At 33.6% G+C, this 14,155-nt stretch overlaps 1 protein-coding gene across 10 annotated transcripts; it reads left to right on the top strand.

The window, feature by feature from the left end:
• The first annotated feature begins 1,838 nt into the window (after nucleotides 1-1,838).
• LOC18448763 (protein PELOTA 1) lies at nucleotides 1,839-12,216 on the top strand. 10 transcript variants are annotated; one of them, XR_016057212.1, is made up of 17 exons: nucleotides 1,839-2,076; nucleotides 2,260-2,327; nucleotides 2,502-2,584; nucleotides 3,754-3,829; nucleotides 4,216-4,290; nucleotides 4,372-4,452; nucleotides 5,454-5,499; nucleotides 5,656-5,731; nucleotides 6,759-6,834; nucleotides 6,954-6,986; nucleotides 7,067-7,135; nucleotides 8,047-8,153; nucleotides 8,308-8,380; nucleotides 8,505-8,543; nucleotides 9,462-9,852; nucleotides 11,339-11,445; nucleotides 11,597-12,216. XR_016057212.1 is itself a non-coding variant. In XM_006858824.4 (17 exons), the coding sequence occupies exons 2-17, from the start codon at nucleotides 2,277-2,279 to the stop codon at nucleotides 11,668-11,670; spliced, it is 1,161 nt and encodes a 386-aa protein (XP_006858886.1). In that variant the 5' UTR covers nucleotides 1,839-2,076; nucleotides 2,260-2,276; the 3' UTR covers nucleotides 11,671-12,216. The 10 variants fall into 10 exon arrangements, 3 of the variants coding, with proteins under 3 accessions (XP_006858886.1, XP_088725238.1, XP_088725237.1); XR_016057214.1 differs by having other exon boundaries at nucleotides 8,505-8,959; nucleotides 9,462-9,556; XR_016057215.1 differs by having other exon boundaries at nucleotides 8,047-8,162; nucleotides 9,462-9,556.
• Nucleotides 12,217-14,155: the final 1,939 nt, after the last annotated feature.

The raw sequence follows: 14,155 nt of genomic DNA, 5'->3' as shown, positions 1-14,155 counted from the left end.
ATCTACATGAGAGGAGAATGGAAACTTATAACCTAGCCCATGATGCCTTACCAGAAACGATCTCTCCTCAATTCAAGCTCTTTGAGCTATCTGAATATCCAAACCATGCCAAATTCCTCTTTCAATACGTTGTTCCTCTCTCAATACGGTGGTAAAACTTATTAAAAAAAGTTGGGAGGAGAGTAGAGAGAGTTAAAAAAAAAACCACTCAATGCGCTGGTGAAACTTAATAAAAAAAGCTGAGTGAAGGGTAAGGAGAGTTTAAAAAAAAACAAAAATTTTACCTCTATAATATAGAGAGATATAAAGAGGATACATAGACCCACAAGACACAGAAAAAATTTATAGTTATTTAAATTTTTGGTTATTCAAAAACTGAAATTGAGCCCGTTTTCGAATGTTGAACAATCGAAAATACTTTAAATTCAGGTGTTCAACTACCGAAAAATGGTAGAGTCGTTGTTTTTTAAAAAAATTGTTTTGACGTGAAAAAAATGACCACTGAAAAATGGTAGTCGTTGTTTTTTTAAAAAATTGTTTTGACGGAAAAAAAGGGACACAGTGGTAATAACGGAAATTATTTGCTGAAGCCGTAATAACGGCAACTATAACGGATATATATGTAATTTTTTATTTTTATTTTTTTTAATAATTAATATAAATAAATTAGATATGTAAATATAAAATAAATAAAAACAATGAAAAAATTAATAATAAAAAAACTTTATATAAATATTTATTTGCTTTGACAGAAGAAACCAAAGCTTCAAACGAATTGACCCAAATCCAATCAAAGCAGCCTGACAGCAGTGGTAGCACCAAGCTTTGCTTCACTTCGGTGTAGTTCTAAAATCCAAAAGCTTGGGCCTAAGCAAATTTGACAAAACTAGTTAAATGATAAAAAGACATCTTTTTTGTATACAAATAGTACATAATATTGTGATTGGAATTGAACGGCATCCCCATCTATATGAAGAAAATAATATCGTGATTTGGTTCAATTAAAAAAATTTGTTAGGATTTAGTCATTGAATTTTAGAGTACGATATTACACAATCACTCTTAAATGGAAAATTTTGTTGTAAAATTGGGTAAAAATCCAACAGCCCTTATAACTTGTTCATTTATCTCTATCTCTTCAAATCTCTATTCTTTCTATTCTTGGATTATACTTGGATACATCTTCATATTATTTTTCATTAATATTCTTTATATTATTTTTCATTTATCTTATCTTTTGTGTATAAAGAGAAGGAATATATATTTTCTCTCCTTTTTAAACTCCCTTTTATAAGTCTCCTAAAATTTGTGCACCCCTAGAAATCCGTGTAGTCCTCCTTTATTTGTGCGTGCTCTCTCCCTCTCTGTCATATTTATCCTATCCCTATTTTTGTTGTCCTAAGTTCTCTCTAAAGATAGGATCCCTTAGCATTCATATACCTCACATCCTCTCTATGGTTCAATTTTTTAATAGAAAATGGTTTGATAGGGCTGCAGTCCTATCAAAATAAGTCAAGTCTCGCTTTATAACTCATCAAAAAATGCAAGTTAAGTACCGAAAAACCTTTTGGTGTTCAAAGATTTGTAAAATAAGTCAAGTCTCGCTTTATAACTCATCAAAAAATGCAAGTTAAGTACCGGAAAACCTTTTGGTGTTCAAAGATATGTAAGACCTGTACTCTTTTTTGAATTTCAAAATTTTATTGTCGATGTTCGAAATTAATTTTAGAGAAGATTTCTATTGCAAAAAAATAATTTTTGGATAAGGGTTTGAGGTCGGGCCTAATTTTGTTTTTATAAAGTCTAGGCTTTATAGAAACCTCTTATGTTTTAATTTTATAGATAAGTCCCATTGATAGATATATATGGTTAGTTATGAACCTAACTAACTTTCGAATTTGTTCACCTATCTATATAAGGCCTTCTAGGTCTCTCTCTACTATTCATTCCTGTCTTAAGCGCGCGCTCTCTCTCTCTAGCTCTTTCTCTTTCTCTCTCTGCTCCTCTCGAGCACTTTCTCTCTCTCTCTGAGCTCTTTCTCTCTCTGCAAACGTCTAGCGTATCTCTTGTGCTCTGGTATGCACCTCGAACCCTAATTTTATTTGACATTAGCCCTTGTTCCCCTTTAACCCTTGCTTTATTTGACATTAGCCCTTGTGCTTTTATTATGAGTTTAAGATTTTTATTTTTGGTTTTGTTCTCTCTTTTCCGTTTGAATAATGGGACTGATTCTTCTGTTTCTATTTTTTATTTGTGAAGTTTTAGATTTAGTGAAAATGAGACTGATTCACAAGAATCTCATCCCTAATGGAGCCGGTAGTGCCAAGGTTATTTTCTAATCCCTTCCTCTCTCTCTTTCACCCCATCTTCAATATTCTCTCGATTTTTAACTCTATCTACAGTACTCTCTTCTGAACTCTCAACAATGTTCTCTATTCCAGTTTATTTATTTTGATATTTCAATTTATTTATTTGGATATTTGCCTTCTTGTTGGCTGTAGATGATCCCCGAGGATACCGATGAGCTATGGCAGGTTTATAATCTCATATCTAAGGGCGACAGGGTTAGGGCTGTGACTGTAAGGTAAACCACCAACTTAATTATCTCTCTATAGCTTTTTTCATAATCAAGTAAAGCTAATTTTTTATATTCATATGCTTTGAATAATTCAATTTGGTTTTGGGATTTGGTTTCATGGAGACTATATATACATATCATCAAATTGGCTGCAACATAGGTGCAGTTTCAGCAATGTAATGTTCTTTGAATTGTCCAATTTGGTTTAGTTGAACCTTCTTGAGTTCCTGTAAGCTTGGGTCGATAGAATACAAGTATGCAAGGGGGAGAGGAAATTAATACGTCTTTTATTCCCAGTTTGGGAACCTTTTACTTTTACCTAAGATTCCGAAAATATTTTAGGATTAAAGTATTAGGAAGTCGAATTCGGCAGAAAAGTGAATCTTCTATTTTCGATAATTAGTATATCCTTTCTACCACTCTCTCTCCCTAGTTTGTTGAGCATAATATTTCTTCCCTCAATCTATGTCCATTGGGGGGGTAAAGAAAAATCTAGTTAGATTATTAGTGAGGAGTTTCCATATTAGACTGGCGATGCCAAACCATGGATTTTTCAATCATTGCTTCCAATCCTAGTTTTAGAGCTTTGAATTCTGGCATGGTATTGTGCATTCATAGATGGGGTATCCATTCCATTCAAGAACTTGTTGAACAAGCCTCAAAATTCTTCTTGCACTTGTGATCCCATGATCCATCAGTATGCATATTTTGTTATATAAAGTTTGTAGGTCAGTTATTCATGCATGCATCTCTCTCTGTCTCTCTCTCTCTATCTCTCTCTCTCTCTCTCCCTCTCTCTCCCTCTCTTTCTCTCTCTCATATTTTTGTGTATGTATTTGTTTATCTACCTATCTAAATATGCACCAAATTTGCATGTCTTATCTGTTTTTTTTTTTTTTTTCCAAACATGAATTTCTTAAAGAGAAAAGGTTCTTTATGCCATTCGAATATGAAATTCTATATAAAATGGTTTACAGGCGAGCCTTAGACATTTTAAATTTGAATTCATTTCTACAAACCTGATCTATTGATACATCCAAACATAGTATTAATGAATTTGAAGCATAGCTTACAATCTGGAGTTTATATGGTCTCTTTAGGCTTTAGAAAGTTTCATGCATAATCTAGTTTTTTTTGTCCAAATGCTAATTGCCAATTTCTATGTAAACTAACAGGAAAGTCCAAAAGGACGTGGGATCTGGAAAAAGGAATGTTTGTCGCATGAAATTCAAGATAGAGGTTGAAGTTGAGGTAATATAATGAGTTAGTTCAAGGAAATTCTTCAAGTTTTTACATTTCCTAATAAAAAGGAGCTACTTCCATATAGTCTATCCTTCTTTTTTTTTAATGCAAAGATCCAAGGTAAAAATTGTTTAACCTTGTATGAGCTATCTCAGAAGTACCTTGTGATGGCCCAGTATAATTTAATCAGAGTTGATGTCTTTGTTTTCTTACCACGAGTTGTTGTGTTTGGAAGAAGAGCTTATCCTTTTGTGCTTTGCTGGCTGTTTTTTAGAAACAAGGCCACTATCAAAAGTGTATTTTTTTTTATGATTTTCCTTGCTTTTATCTGTTTGAGTAATCTAGCAAGTTGGTTTTGAACAAGTAATAATTTGTATGACTCAACTTGATTTTAGGGGGTGGATTATGATAGTGTGGGATCGGTTTTACGTGTACGTGGTAAGAACATTATAGAGAATGAACACGTGAAGGTATTTTCATTGAAACTAAAGTTGGCTTCTGCATGAGATTGTTTTGAATTGTTGCACTTACCTATATGTGTTTGCTTGCAGATTGGTTCTTTTCATACACTTGAAATTGATTCTTTTCATACACTTGAAATTGAGCAGCATCGACCTTTCATTTTAAGGAAGGTTTGTAAACGAAGTACTATTCTAATGTTTCTGCTTATCTTTTCCATTTTTTGTTATTGATCTAATACTGCATTCGTGAGGTCATCATTTATTTTTTATTTACTTTACGCCTTTCCATCTTCAGTGTCTTGGAAGTGTATTTTGTTCTATGGTTTCATCTTGTCTTCACATGGTACCCGCCAAGTTAAGCCCATAGTTTGCCACGATCAAGTGCGTTTCATAGCTTTTTGTGCATTATACATTAGGTATTAAACATGTCACTTAAAACCTTGCTATTTTTCTTATTCTAAAAAGTTGGCTGATTGAGCAATGTTTTCATGCATATGAAATGTTGTTTGTGGGAATTAACTCTTTTCCCTCCCAAATTTCTTGCTTTATGAGCTAGTGCCATTAGAAGGGATGGTTTTGGTACTTTTCAGATCACAATGTTACGTTGGTCATTGCATTTATGTGAGGTTGGTTCAGTCATTTGGACATATAGCCTACCAAAGAATGATAATCCCTTGTTAAATCCTACTGAAACTTAGTCACAAACAGCAGTCCATAACAGTGGTAACCGTGCATGTCATGGCCCACTTTGCATATGGGTATGATATGTTCACTTTTATATTGTTTTATATGTGGCCATAACTGACATCTTTCTATTCTTTATGTTGTTTTATGTGACGGCTAGCTTTTAGCAAATTTTTTATGGGTTGATTTATTTTAGGGACTGATATTTTCATTTGCAACATCATGATGTTAGATTTCTTGTAGTTTTTGAGAAAGCATGTTATATTTCGGCCTTATTTCATATTTGGTTCAATCTTGGGGTCATATGATCAGCAGAATTTTAAACTACATGTTGTTTATTTATTCTCAAATAAAATGTTCAAGAAATCATCTTAATTGAAACTCCTCAATTTGATATCCTAAATGCATCAACCTATTATTTTTGTTGTTTGGAAATTTCATGTCAATATAGATCGTACTCACATTATGTTGTCTATATTTAAGTGCAGGATGTTTGGGATTCTGTAACATTAGATGTCCTCAATCAAGCATGTTGTAAGCCTTTATCCCCACCTTGAGCAAACTTTAACAAGTGATTAAAATAGTCTTAGGTTTCTCTGACATTTATTTATGGCCTATGCTGCATACATTTTTAAGTTCCACCTACTGAATTGGGTAAACATACCTCAATTATGCTTGATCAAATTTCAGATCCTGCTGCAAGTGCTGACCTAGCAGTAGTTTTGATGCAAGAAGGATTAGCACATATCTTTCTAATCGGCAAAAGGTAGGTTAAAATCCTTTAGGCAGCATTAGACTTGTATTTGAATTGATTCATTTACTTGCTTATGAACATTCCAAAGTATTAATATATTTGCGGCCCTAATTTCTTCTCTCTCCAACCCGTAAGTCGTTCTACATATTTCTTCATGTGCCTGGGGTCTCCTGGTTCATTGGCAGTGTTGGTGTTTTTTTATCAACTGTTGTGGTTATAGACTATGTGTTTGAATTGTGATGCCTCCCCATCATCTTCTAACTGGCACAGATTTGTATCCTATGCTATGTCCTTGCTTGGTATATTTTAATTTTTAAACTACCTGATTGTGAAAATGTCCTTTACTAATAAAATGACTTCTCTTTTGATCCCTTGCTTTGCTGTTTATTTTACTTTATACCTCATTGTGAACTTCGAATATATATTCATTTGTTTGCTAATAGATACCATTAAGTGTGTGAAGTTTCTATGACCTGGTTGATAATTCCCTTAGAATGAAGGAATAGTGATCCATCAATATGCACTTGTGCTCTTTTTACTCGCTAACAGAACCAAGGATTTCTAAGGGCTCCTTTGAAGTGTTTTACATTGTTTCTTTGTTATAAGCATGTAATAATCCTATGGTACTTGCACTAAGCAATTGGTACAGACAATAATCAATGTCATTGTCTAAAGAAGTATCAATACACATTTAAAGAATAGAAGAAGTATCAATACATGCTTGAGTGGGTTTCATAAGATGAGCATAATCCTCCTTTTTCATCATATGAAAGCTGAAATTTTGCTGTAGGATCTGGTACTGTTATGAAATGTTCGATATATTTTGTATGGAAAGTACACTATAGTTCCCGCCTTCTCACAAAGTCAATGGATTGCTGTGTCACCTTATTTACTGAGGATTACAATTTTTGCACGCATTTTAATGGTTCCGATTATTGAATGTTGCTTATTATAGTTCAAGGCGTGCTAAAATAATTTTTGCATCTTGTGCTCATGACTAGTAGTTTTAATGAAGTTTTTGTGTCCAATTATTTGATAGTGTGACGACAACTCGCACAAGAATAGAAGTTACAATTCCCCGAAAGCATGGCCCTGGTATTGCTAGTTATGAAAAGGTATATATAAATCGAGGGCTTATTGTGAATTGCAATGTATCACTAGAGTTATTTCTTTGAGTATTACATGCTTTTTTTTCTTTACTTGACATTATGATGGATATGTTTATGTTTGGCAGGCTTTGACAAAGTTCTTTGAGAGGGTATTGCAGGTGGGTTAAGATGTGACTGGAATAGCTTTGCTCTTTATTACGATACTGGATAACTAACAAACTTTGCATGACTTACACAGGCCCTTCTAAATGACATTGATTTCAAGGTCATCCTTTGTGTTGTAATTGCGAGTCCAGGCTTCACAAAGGTTCTTACTAAGCTTAAAACCATTCTCAACTTAAATACTTCAAATCACTTTTCTCTTTTTGATAATTGAATGCTTCCAATGATGTTGTGACTGATAAATGTGCAAGAGTTTTTTTTAGTTGATGTCTCATAATATTTTGTTGTGGACTATTTCTTAAAAGCGAAATGTGACATGATTTATCTAACCTCAGTTGTTATGAATATCTATGGGAGTGGAAAGCAGGAAGGAGAATTTTTTATAATGAATACTCTAAGATCCCAAATGGGATAATTAATTTTGGAATTCAAAATATTATCTTTGTAAGAGGTTCTTGTAGAAAAAACTATATCATACGAATGGGGATATGGTTTTTCATACTGCCTAGCAACTCATTAAGTCAAGATAAATACATGTCCAAAGCGTTTATTACTTGATCCAATAGTTTCCATTTAATATGTTTGTGCTGCAATTCTCTACTTTGTCTTTCATCATCTATGCAACTCAGTAGCTTTGAATCAGTGTTTCGGTAGGCTAAAAAGCGATGTACAAATAGTTCTAGTGGAATTGGTCATAGACTGAGTTCTATATCATTAAACCTGGCTGATGAAAGTAACTTAAGAGACTTAGTTGTTACTTTTTCAGTATCTATCTTCCTTTGTTTTATGGGTAAAGCAAGCTTAAATTCATCATCAGTCTTTTCTTTCTTTCATTGTATATTTTTTTGCCTTTTTTCTATAACCAATTATTATGTGACAACTATTTGGGTTTTTTATTGTAATGCCTTTCCTCTTTCATTTAGGTGTCTATTCTCTAGACCATCTGATGTCTTATCCATTATTGCAATAGTATTTTTTTTTCTACTACGCTATTATATCATATAGCTCAGGATAATTGCTTTGCTTTTGAAACTTGTTCTTTTTCGTGTATCTCAGGATCAATTCCACAAATACATGTTGTTAGAGGCAAAAAGGCAAGATCTGCATTCACTAATAGAGAATGAATCATGTATTCTGCTTGCACATTCGACCTCAGGGTACAAGTATGTATGGTATGATAGCTTTATCTAGTAGTCATAATACATCAGTGACTATGTAGTTTTTCTGTGAAATGTTTGTGTTCAGTTATAATGGTATTGGGATTGATTTGGTGTATAGAAATAATATGAGATTACTGTGTGGTACTTTGATTAACAGACACAGTTTAAAGGAAGTTTTTGATGCTCCAAATGTTATGGCTTTAATAAAAGATACAAAGGCTGCTCAGGAGGTAATACAATCTATGCATATTGATGGCCGTTCTATTGAACATATTACTTTCTTTTTGGTTACTTGAACTTTGCAAGTTTGTTCTTTAAAATCCTAATTATTCCTTATCTTTGCCAATGTTCAAGATTCAAGTACTCAAGGACTTCTTCAACATGCTTTCAAAGGTGAGAGTCCACACTCTTCCTGGGCTTTGAGGTGTATCTTTTTTTTTTTTGGGTATGATGTTCAGTCTCATACATTTCTGCACTTTTGAACCTGGAAATTAGAGGTGCTGATTTTTTTTAAGAGTTTGGTTTCTAATCCATTTATCGTTGTTGGTATAGTTTTGAGTTATTATGTAATGCACCTTCTAGATGATTCTTTTCCTTTTTCATTGTTTTTAATGTTTATAAAGCACACGTAGCAAAGAAAAAATTTAATGGACCTTGATGAATCAAACTCAAACAAATATAACCCGAACCTCCAAGTCTTATACGAGAAAACTTCCTTTTCATGTTTTGAGCCTTCCACAATTTTGAAGCCCATCGTATGAAGCTTTTCAGTGCACACCCTTAAAATATTGATATTGTTTGCTCTTCAGGTATGCTCTCGTCATTCCTATACTTGTAAATTATTTAATCTTGTTTGTGTCATGGACCAACCTTAATGCGGCTCTCTAATGGATAACTTATATGTACACAAATGATTGTGAGAGTTTGTACATAGATCTAATATGTAAACTATATGAGTTAGGTTAGAAACTTGTGAAACTGAAGTCAAATTTTGTGATGTCATATCCCCATTTGCAATTGTTCAAGGCAAGGTTTAATGAGTGATACAAATCCATTTGGAGATTGCCATGAACAAAACATACAACATTTCTGGGTAATTTTATTTCCTTGTCACTTTTGGGGTTAGATAGATTCTTTTAGGCATTTATTATGTTGATTTGTATGTGTTCTTTTAGGCATTTATTTTACTTTTTGGACATGTATTGTGTTGATTGGATGCCTTAGTGATCATTGGGTTGTAGTACTTTGTTGCTATGCTAACATGAGACATGTTAAGCTTTATGTTACACTACTAATCCTTGTAATGCTTAGGATCCTGATCGTGCATGCTATGGACCTAAGCATGTTGAGTTTGCCCATGAGAGAATGGCGGTTCAAACACTTCTTGTAACCGATGACTTATTCCGGTATTCCATTCCAATTATGTTTTTTGATGAGTTTTTTTTACTATTACTGTTTGATAGTTTGTATGACATTACTTATTCAGGTAATTCATTCCACTTATATTTTTCGATGAGCTTTTTTACTATTACTGTTTGATAAGTTGTATCTATAATTGTATATGACATGTTATACAGTTCCATATTTAGATATCATTTATATGTGTTCTTCCACGAGGGAAAGGCTGCAATTGCGAGGATAAATGGCAGCAACTAGTGTTGTATTAGCTTCCTTGGCTCCGATCAGATGCCTTAGTTAATGGGTACTGCTCACGCAGCAATAATAATATACTTGTCATAGATACTACATTATATGTTATAAGGGCAATGATCCAATGCAACGGTGGTATCATAGTATAATGCAATGACACTTCTAGAAAATTATGTTTGTGGCATTTGTATGACCCCAAATTTTGCACACACACTCTCTTCATCTCAATAATCCATCCTCCCCTAAAAAAAGTTCAATTTGAACCCTAAATATGGTCAAAATGAGTCCCCTCCAAAAATTAATCTAGACCATTCATTTTGTGAATTTCAAGATCTTAGCCTTTATAATCTCAAAATCATTTTTTTTATTTTTTAACATTGTTCATCTAATGATAATAAAGCCATCCAAAAAAATTGGAAATGAAAAAATCCTTCTAAGGCCTAGATCTAAGCATCTCACCAAAATGAACGGCCAATGTTAATTGGGCTAAAAAATTTCTTTTTAGGTTGTGTTTTCAATTTTTCCTTTTTTTGTGATTGTTCATTAGTATGAAAAGAGTGTATATTTCAAAATTTGGATCAAACAAATGGCCATAAAACGGTTTTTGAAGGTTGTTGCATCATATTACCATACAATGGTTGCATGAAATCATTGCTCATGTTATAAATATCATTTATACATGTGCACATGCACACATATATGCTTGATCCATGTGTGTGTATGTATGTATGCATGCATGTGCATTATATATGTATATATGCAGATAATATGTATGTATGTAAAATTTAAAAACATTTATTTGTCAAAAGGAAACATACAAATCTTTTACCAAGAAAGAACCTACTGATGATATTACTCTATGCACTTATGTTCATTTTTATTAAAGTGTCGTATTCTTCCTTTTTAAATTTTATGAATGTGTCACTCGATTTCAACATTAATAAAAAAAGACCCATTATTTTTCTTTAATCACACAATGTCCGTCACTTGATGAAGTTTGTTCTAGATGATATCAAATTTGCGCGCTATGAGCATTGGCCATGACTTAACTTTTCTTTGTACATCATGATACTTGTCTTTCATACTATGCCCTAGTTATGATTGAGATCTTGTCAACACTGTCTCTGGAGTATATGTGTTTAGTTTCCTTTGAAAATCTCATTAGTGTTGTTATGTAGGATCATATTGAGGTATATGGATATTTTTTTCTTTTTCTTTTCTTCTTTTTTGTGTGCTCCTTGTTCACGTGGTTGCACAATGACTGTTGACTTGGTGTATTAGAGCTCTTCAATATGCATGTCATTTGTTTTGTGCAAGAAAATACCATATCGAGAAGATATCATATTGAGAGTGATTCCTATTCTGAGTAAATCTTCTCATGTAGTCGTCATGCTAAGTTGGTTATGGATAATATGGTTTAGAAATATATTTTCTCTATTATCTGGTTTAGAAATATATTTTCTCTATTATCTGGTTTAGAAATGTATTTTATCTATCAATTTTTCTAAAGCATTTATTATGATCTCATGGAAATCTAGAAATTCGAACATTCCAATAAGGCAGAAATATGTCAATCTGATTGATTCAGTCAAAGAATCTGGGGGCACGGCACATGTATTCTCAACGATGCACGTTTCAGGGAAACGTAAGAAACATTTCCTCAAAACTTTAATTTTTATTTATTTCTTTTTTTATATCTTATCATGTTTTGTCTCTCCTCATTTATTCTTTTTTTATGCCTCATAATGTTCTCTCTCTCCTTTTGAGTCTCATGTTTATGTTTTCGTGTGATGCAGAATTAGCAGAACTTACAGGTGTGGCTGCTATATTACGGTTTCCCTTGCCCGACTTGGATGATATTGAGATGTAATCGAGGCAAGAAGAAGCACGCTCTTAACACAACCAAACATACTATCAACACAACCATTATACACTGGTTTTTTAGAGATTTTTTAATCGGATTTCACAACACTGGTTTTTTAGAGATTTTTTAATCAGATTTTACCACCCCTTAGAGGAAGGGCCAAGTAAGGGGGACGAGTAGGAGAAATAGAAGGGCCAAGCAAGGGGGACAAACTTTTCGATTGCTCGTTTGAGAACTACGATCTTTAGCTTTGCAACTCTAAAGCATTTCCTTGTATCTGAGAAGAACTTCCAGAAAGCTTGATCTGAATAAATCAGATTTTTTCTTCTTATATGTATTCCATTAAATATCAAATGGGTATATAAATATTTATTTTGCATTTTATTTGTAAATATCAAATGGTTGTACAGATATTTAGATGGCATTTTGTTTCTAAATATCAAATGTGTATACAAATATTTATTTTGCATTTTGCTTGGAGTCTATACCTTTTAAGCAAATATTGATTCCATTTAAATATCAAATGGGTATTGTGGACCCCAAATTTCTAAAGGAGTATCTTTTATTTGGACCCCAAATTTTCTCAGGAGTTAATGTACGGTATGCTCCCACAGGAGCATCTCTACTTTTGATTTTGTTAACTTGATTGAGGTCTTGTTAGGTTAACATCTTCCTATGAACAAATATGTTACAATAGAGTTCACGATTGGGTCCAAATTGAGGAAAGGACATTGATCCTCCTTGAGGAGATGTACAAGAGTGAACAAATATGTCAACAGTAGAATTGTGGGATTGGATTGCTAGTATTGGCAAGAACCTTGGTCTCAGTCCATATTTTATTACAGCAGATGTTGAGCCCTCCTTCCTTAGGTGTCAAATCACTGGAGAATAACAATTACAGCCTCTCTTTGGAATCTTTGGACGTCCTTGGGGTATCAAATCACTGGAGAATAACAATTGCAGCCTCTCTTTGGAATCTTTGGAAAGAGATCAATTTGAAAATCTTTGAAGGTAGAGCTAGAGACCTACCCTCTTTGTGCACTATGATTCAAAGATCTATTGTGACTTGGGCCTATGCTTCTCTCCCGCTGACTGCGGTTCCTAGCCTACTCTTCTTTTTTCATTTCAAATACCTATTGTCTCTAAGGAAGAGTCATTTCAAACTTAACTTTGATGGCAGCGTTTGGGGCAGCGCTCTGATGTTGGTGGTCTCCTTCGGGACCATATTGGTTGTATGATTTGGTCTTATTCCGACAGTCTCCATTTGATGTTGGTGGTCTCCTTCAGGACCATATTGGTTGTATGATTTGGCCTTATTCTGACAGTCTCCGTCCATGCGAGATCAATGAAGCTGAGCTTTGGGTCTTGAAGATTGGAGTGCCCCAACTTGACAAGAGGCTCCATAAGGTTATTATTGAAGGCGACTCTGCCAATGTTATTTTGTGGTATATGCAACCCAAATCTTATTCATTAGTGGCTTAGTGTTGTCATGGAGAAATTTTGAAAGATAAATATAAATTCTATTTTGAATATACTTATAGAATATTCGATCAACTTATAATTAGAAAAGGATAAATTTATATGTGAAATTTTGGAAGAGAAAATGCAATCTCTGCCTGATTTTGTATTTAAACTCCGACAATCGAGACAAGGGACTCCATCACATTATGGGCCATGAAAGCAAAACGACCTTACGATCCCTTTTTTGGTGGTTTGCTGGTGGTGCCGACTAAAAATCACTTACACAAAAAATATAAACAAAATTTAAAAAAATATAGGGAGTTTTGGTAAGTGATGTTTAAAATAGAATAGAAAATTAATCAAACAACATAAACAAAAAATATAATATAAAGAGAAAAGAGAATGTGTGCCTACTTGGAGAGAAGCCAGACCACATGCCCCAAACCCCGAGTTAGAAGGCCGGATCAAAGCTGTCACTGTGAGGAACAGTCTTCTCAGGAACATTTGTCATGGGGCCAGTAGAAGAAACATAAAAAAAAACTCTGTAACATTGTTCAGTCTTTTGGACTCTTTTATAGATTTATTCCCTACTTCAATGCTAGACTTATTTCTCTTTATGGTGATTTTGTATCACAAATTTCGAAGTACCTGGTGCAAAGAAGCAGAAAAAGCTACCCTCTTCCGGTGAATTTTTGATGTGCGTCGCGATTTTATTTTTTAAAGCCTCAACCTTATGTAAACATTTTCAATCCCACATTGGATATTTCTTGGGAGTTCTTTCTTATTTGTTTCAACCGTGGATAATAACAGTACATTGTTGGATTTATGTGACCTTTGAATGCTTTATGAGAAACTGTATAAAACATATTTAATAGATGAAACATAAACTCAGTGAGAGTATGGTCTTTGTTATAGACCATACTAAGCAAATGTTATTTACTGATACTCGGATTAGGCTCGACGAGCTAGGCCCGCCGAGGTTTGAAAAAACCCAAGATACATGAGCATAGGGATCTAATCAGAAAGGTTT

This window comes from Amborella trichopoda, chromosome 6, assembly GCF_054954075.1.
Source record: "Amborella trichopoda isolate Santa Cruz 75 chromosome 6, AtrichopodaSantaCruz75HAP2 v2.0, whole genome shotgun sequence".
NCBI lineage: Eukaryota > Viridiplantae > Streptophyta > Magnoliopsida > Amborellales > Amborellaceae > Amborella > Amborella trichopoda.
Note: the sequence above shows the minus strand (reverse complement) of the source record. Positions and strands in the feature narration are given on the sequence as shown.

Excerpts from the sequence above, each read along its gene's own strand:
- LOC18448763 (XM_006858824.4), top strand. The coding sequence starts at position 2,277 with ATGAGACTGATTCACAAGAATCTCATCCCTAATGGAGCCGGTAGTGCC. Across the intron at positions 2,585-3,753 it reads GTTAGGGCTGTGACTGTAAG|GAAAGTCCAAAAGGACGTGG; the intron begins GTAAACCACCAA and ends GTAAACTAACAG. Across the intron at positions 9,557-11,338 it reads GTAACCGATGACTTATTCCG|AAATTCGAACATTCCAATAA; the intron begins GTATTCCATTCC and ends ATGGAAATCTAG.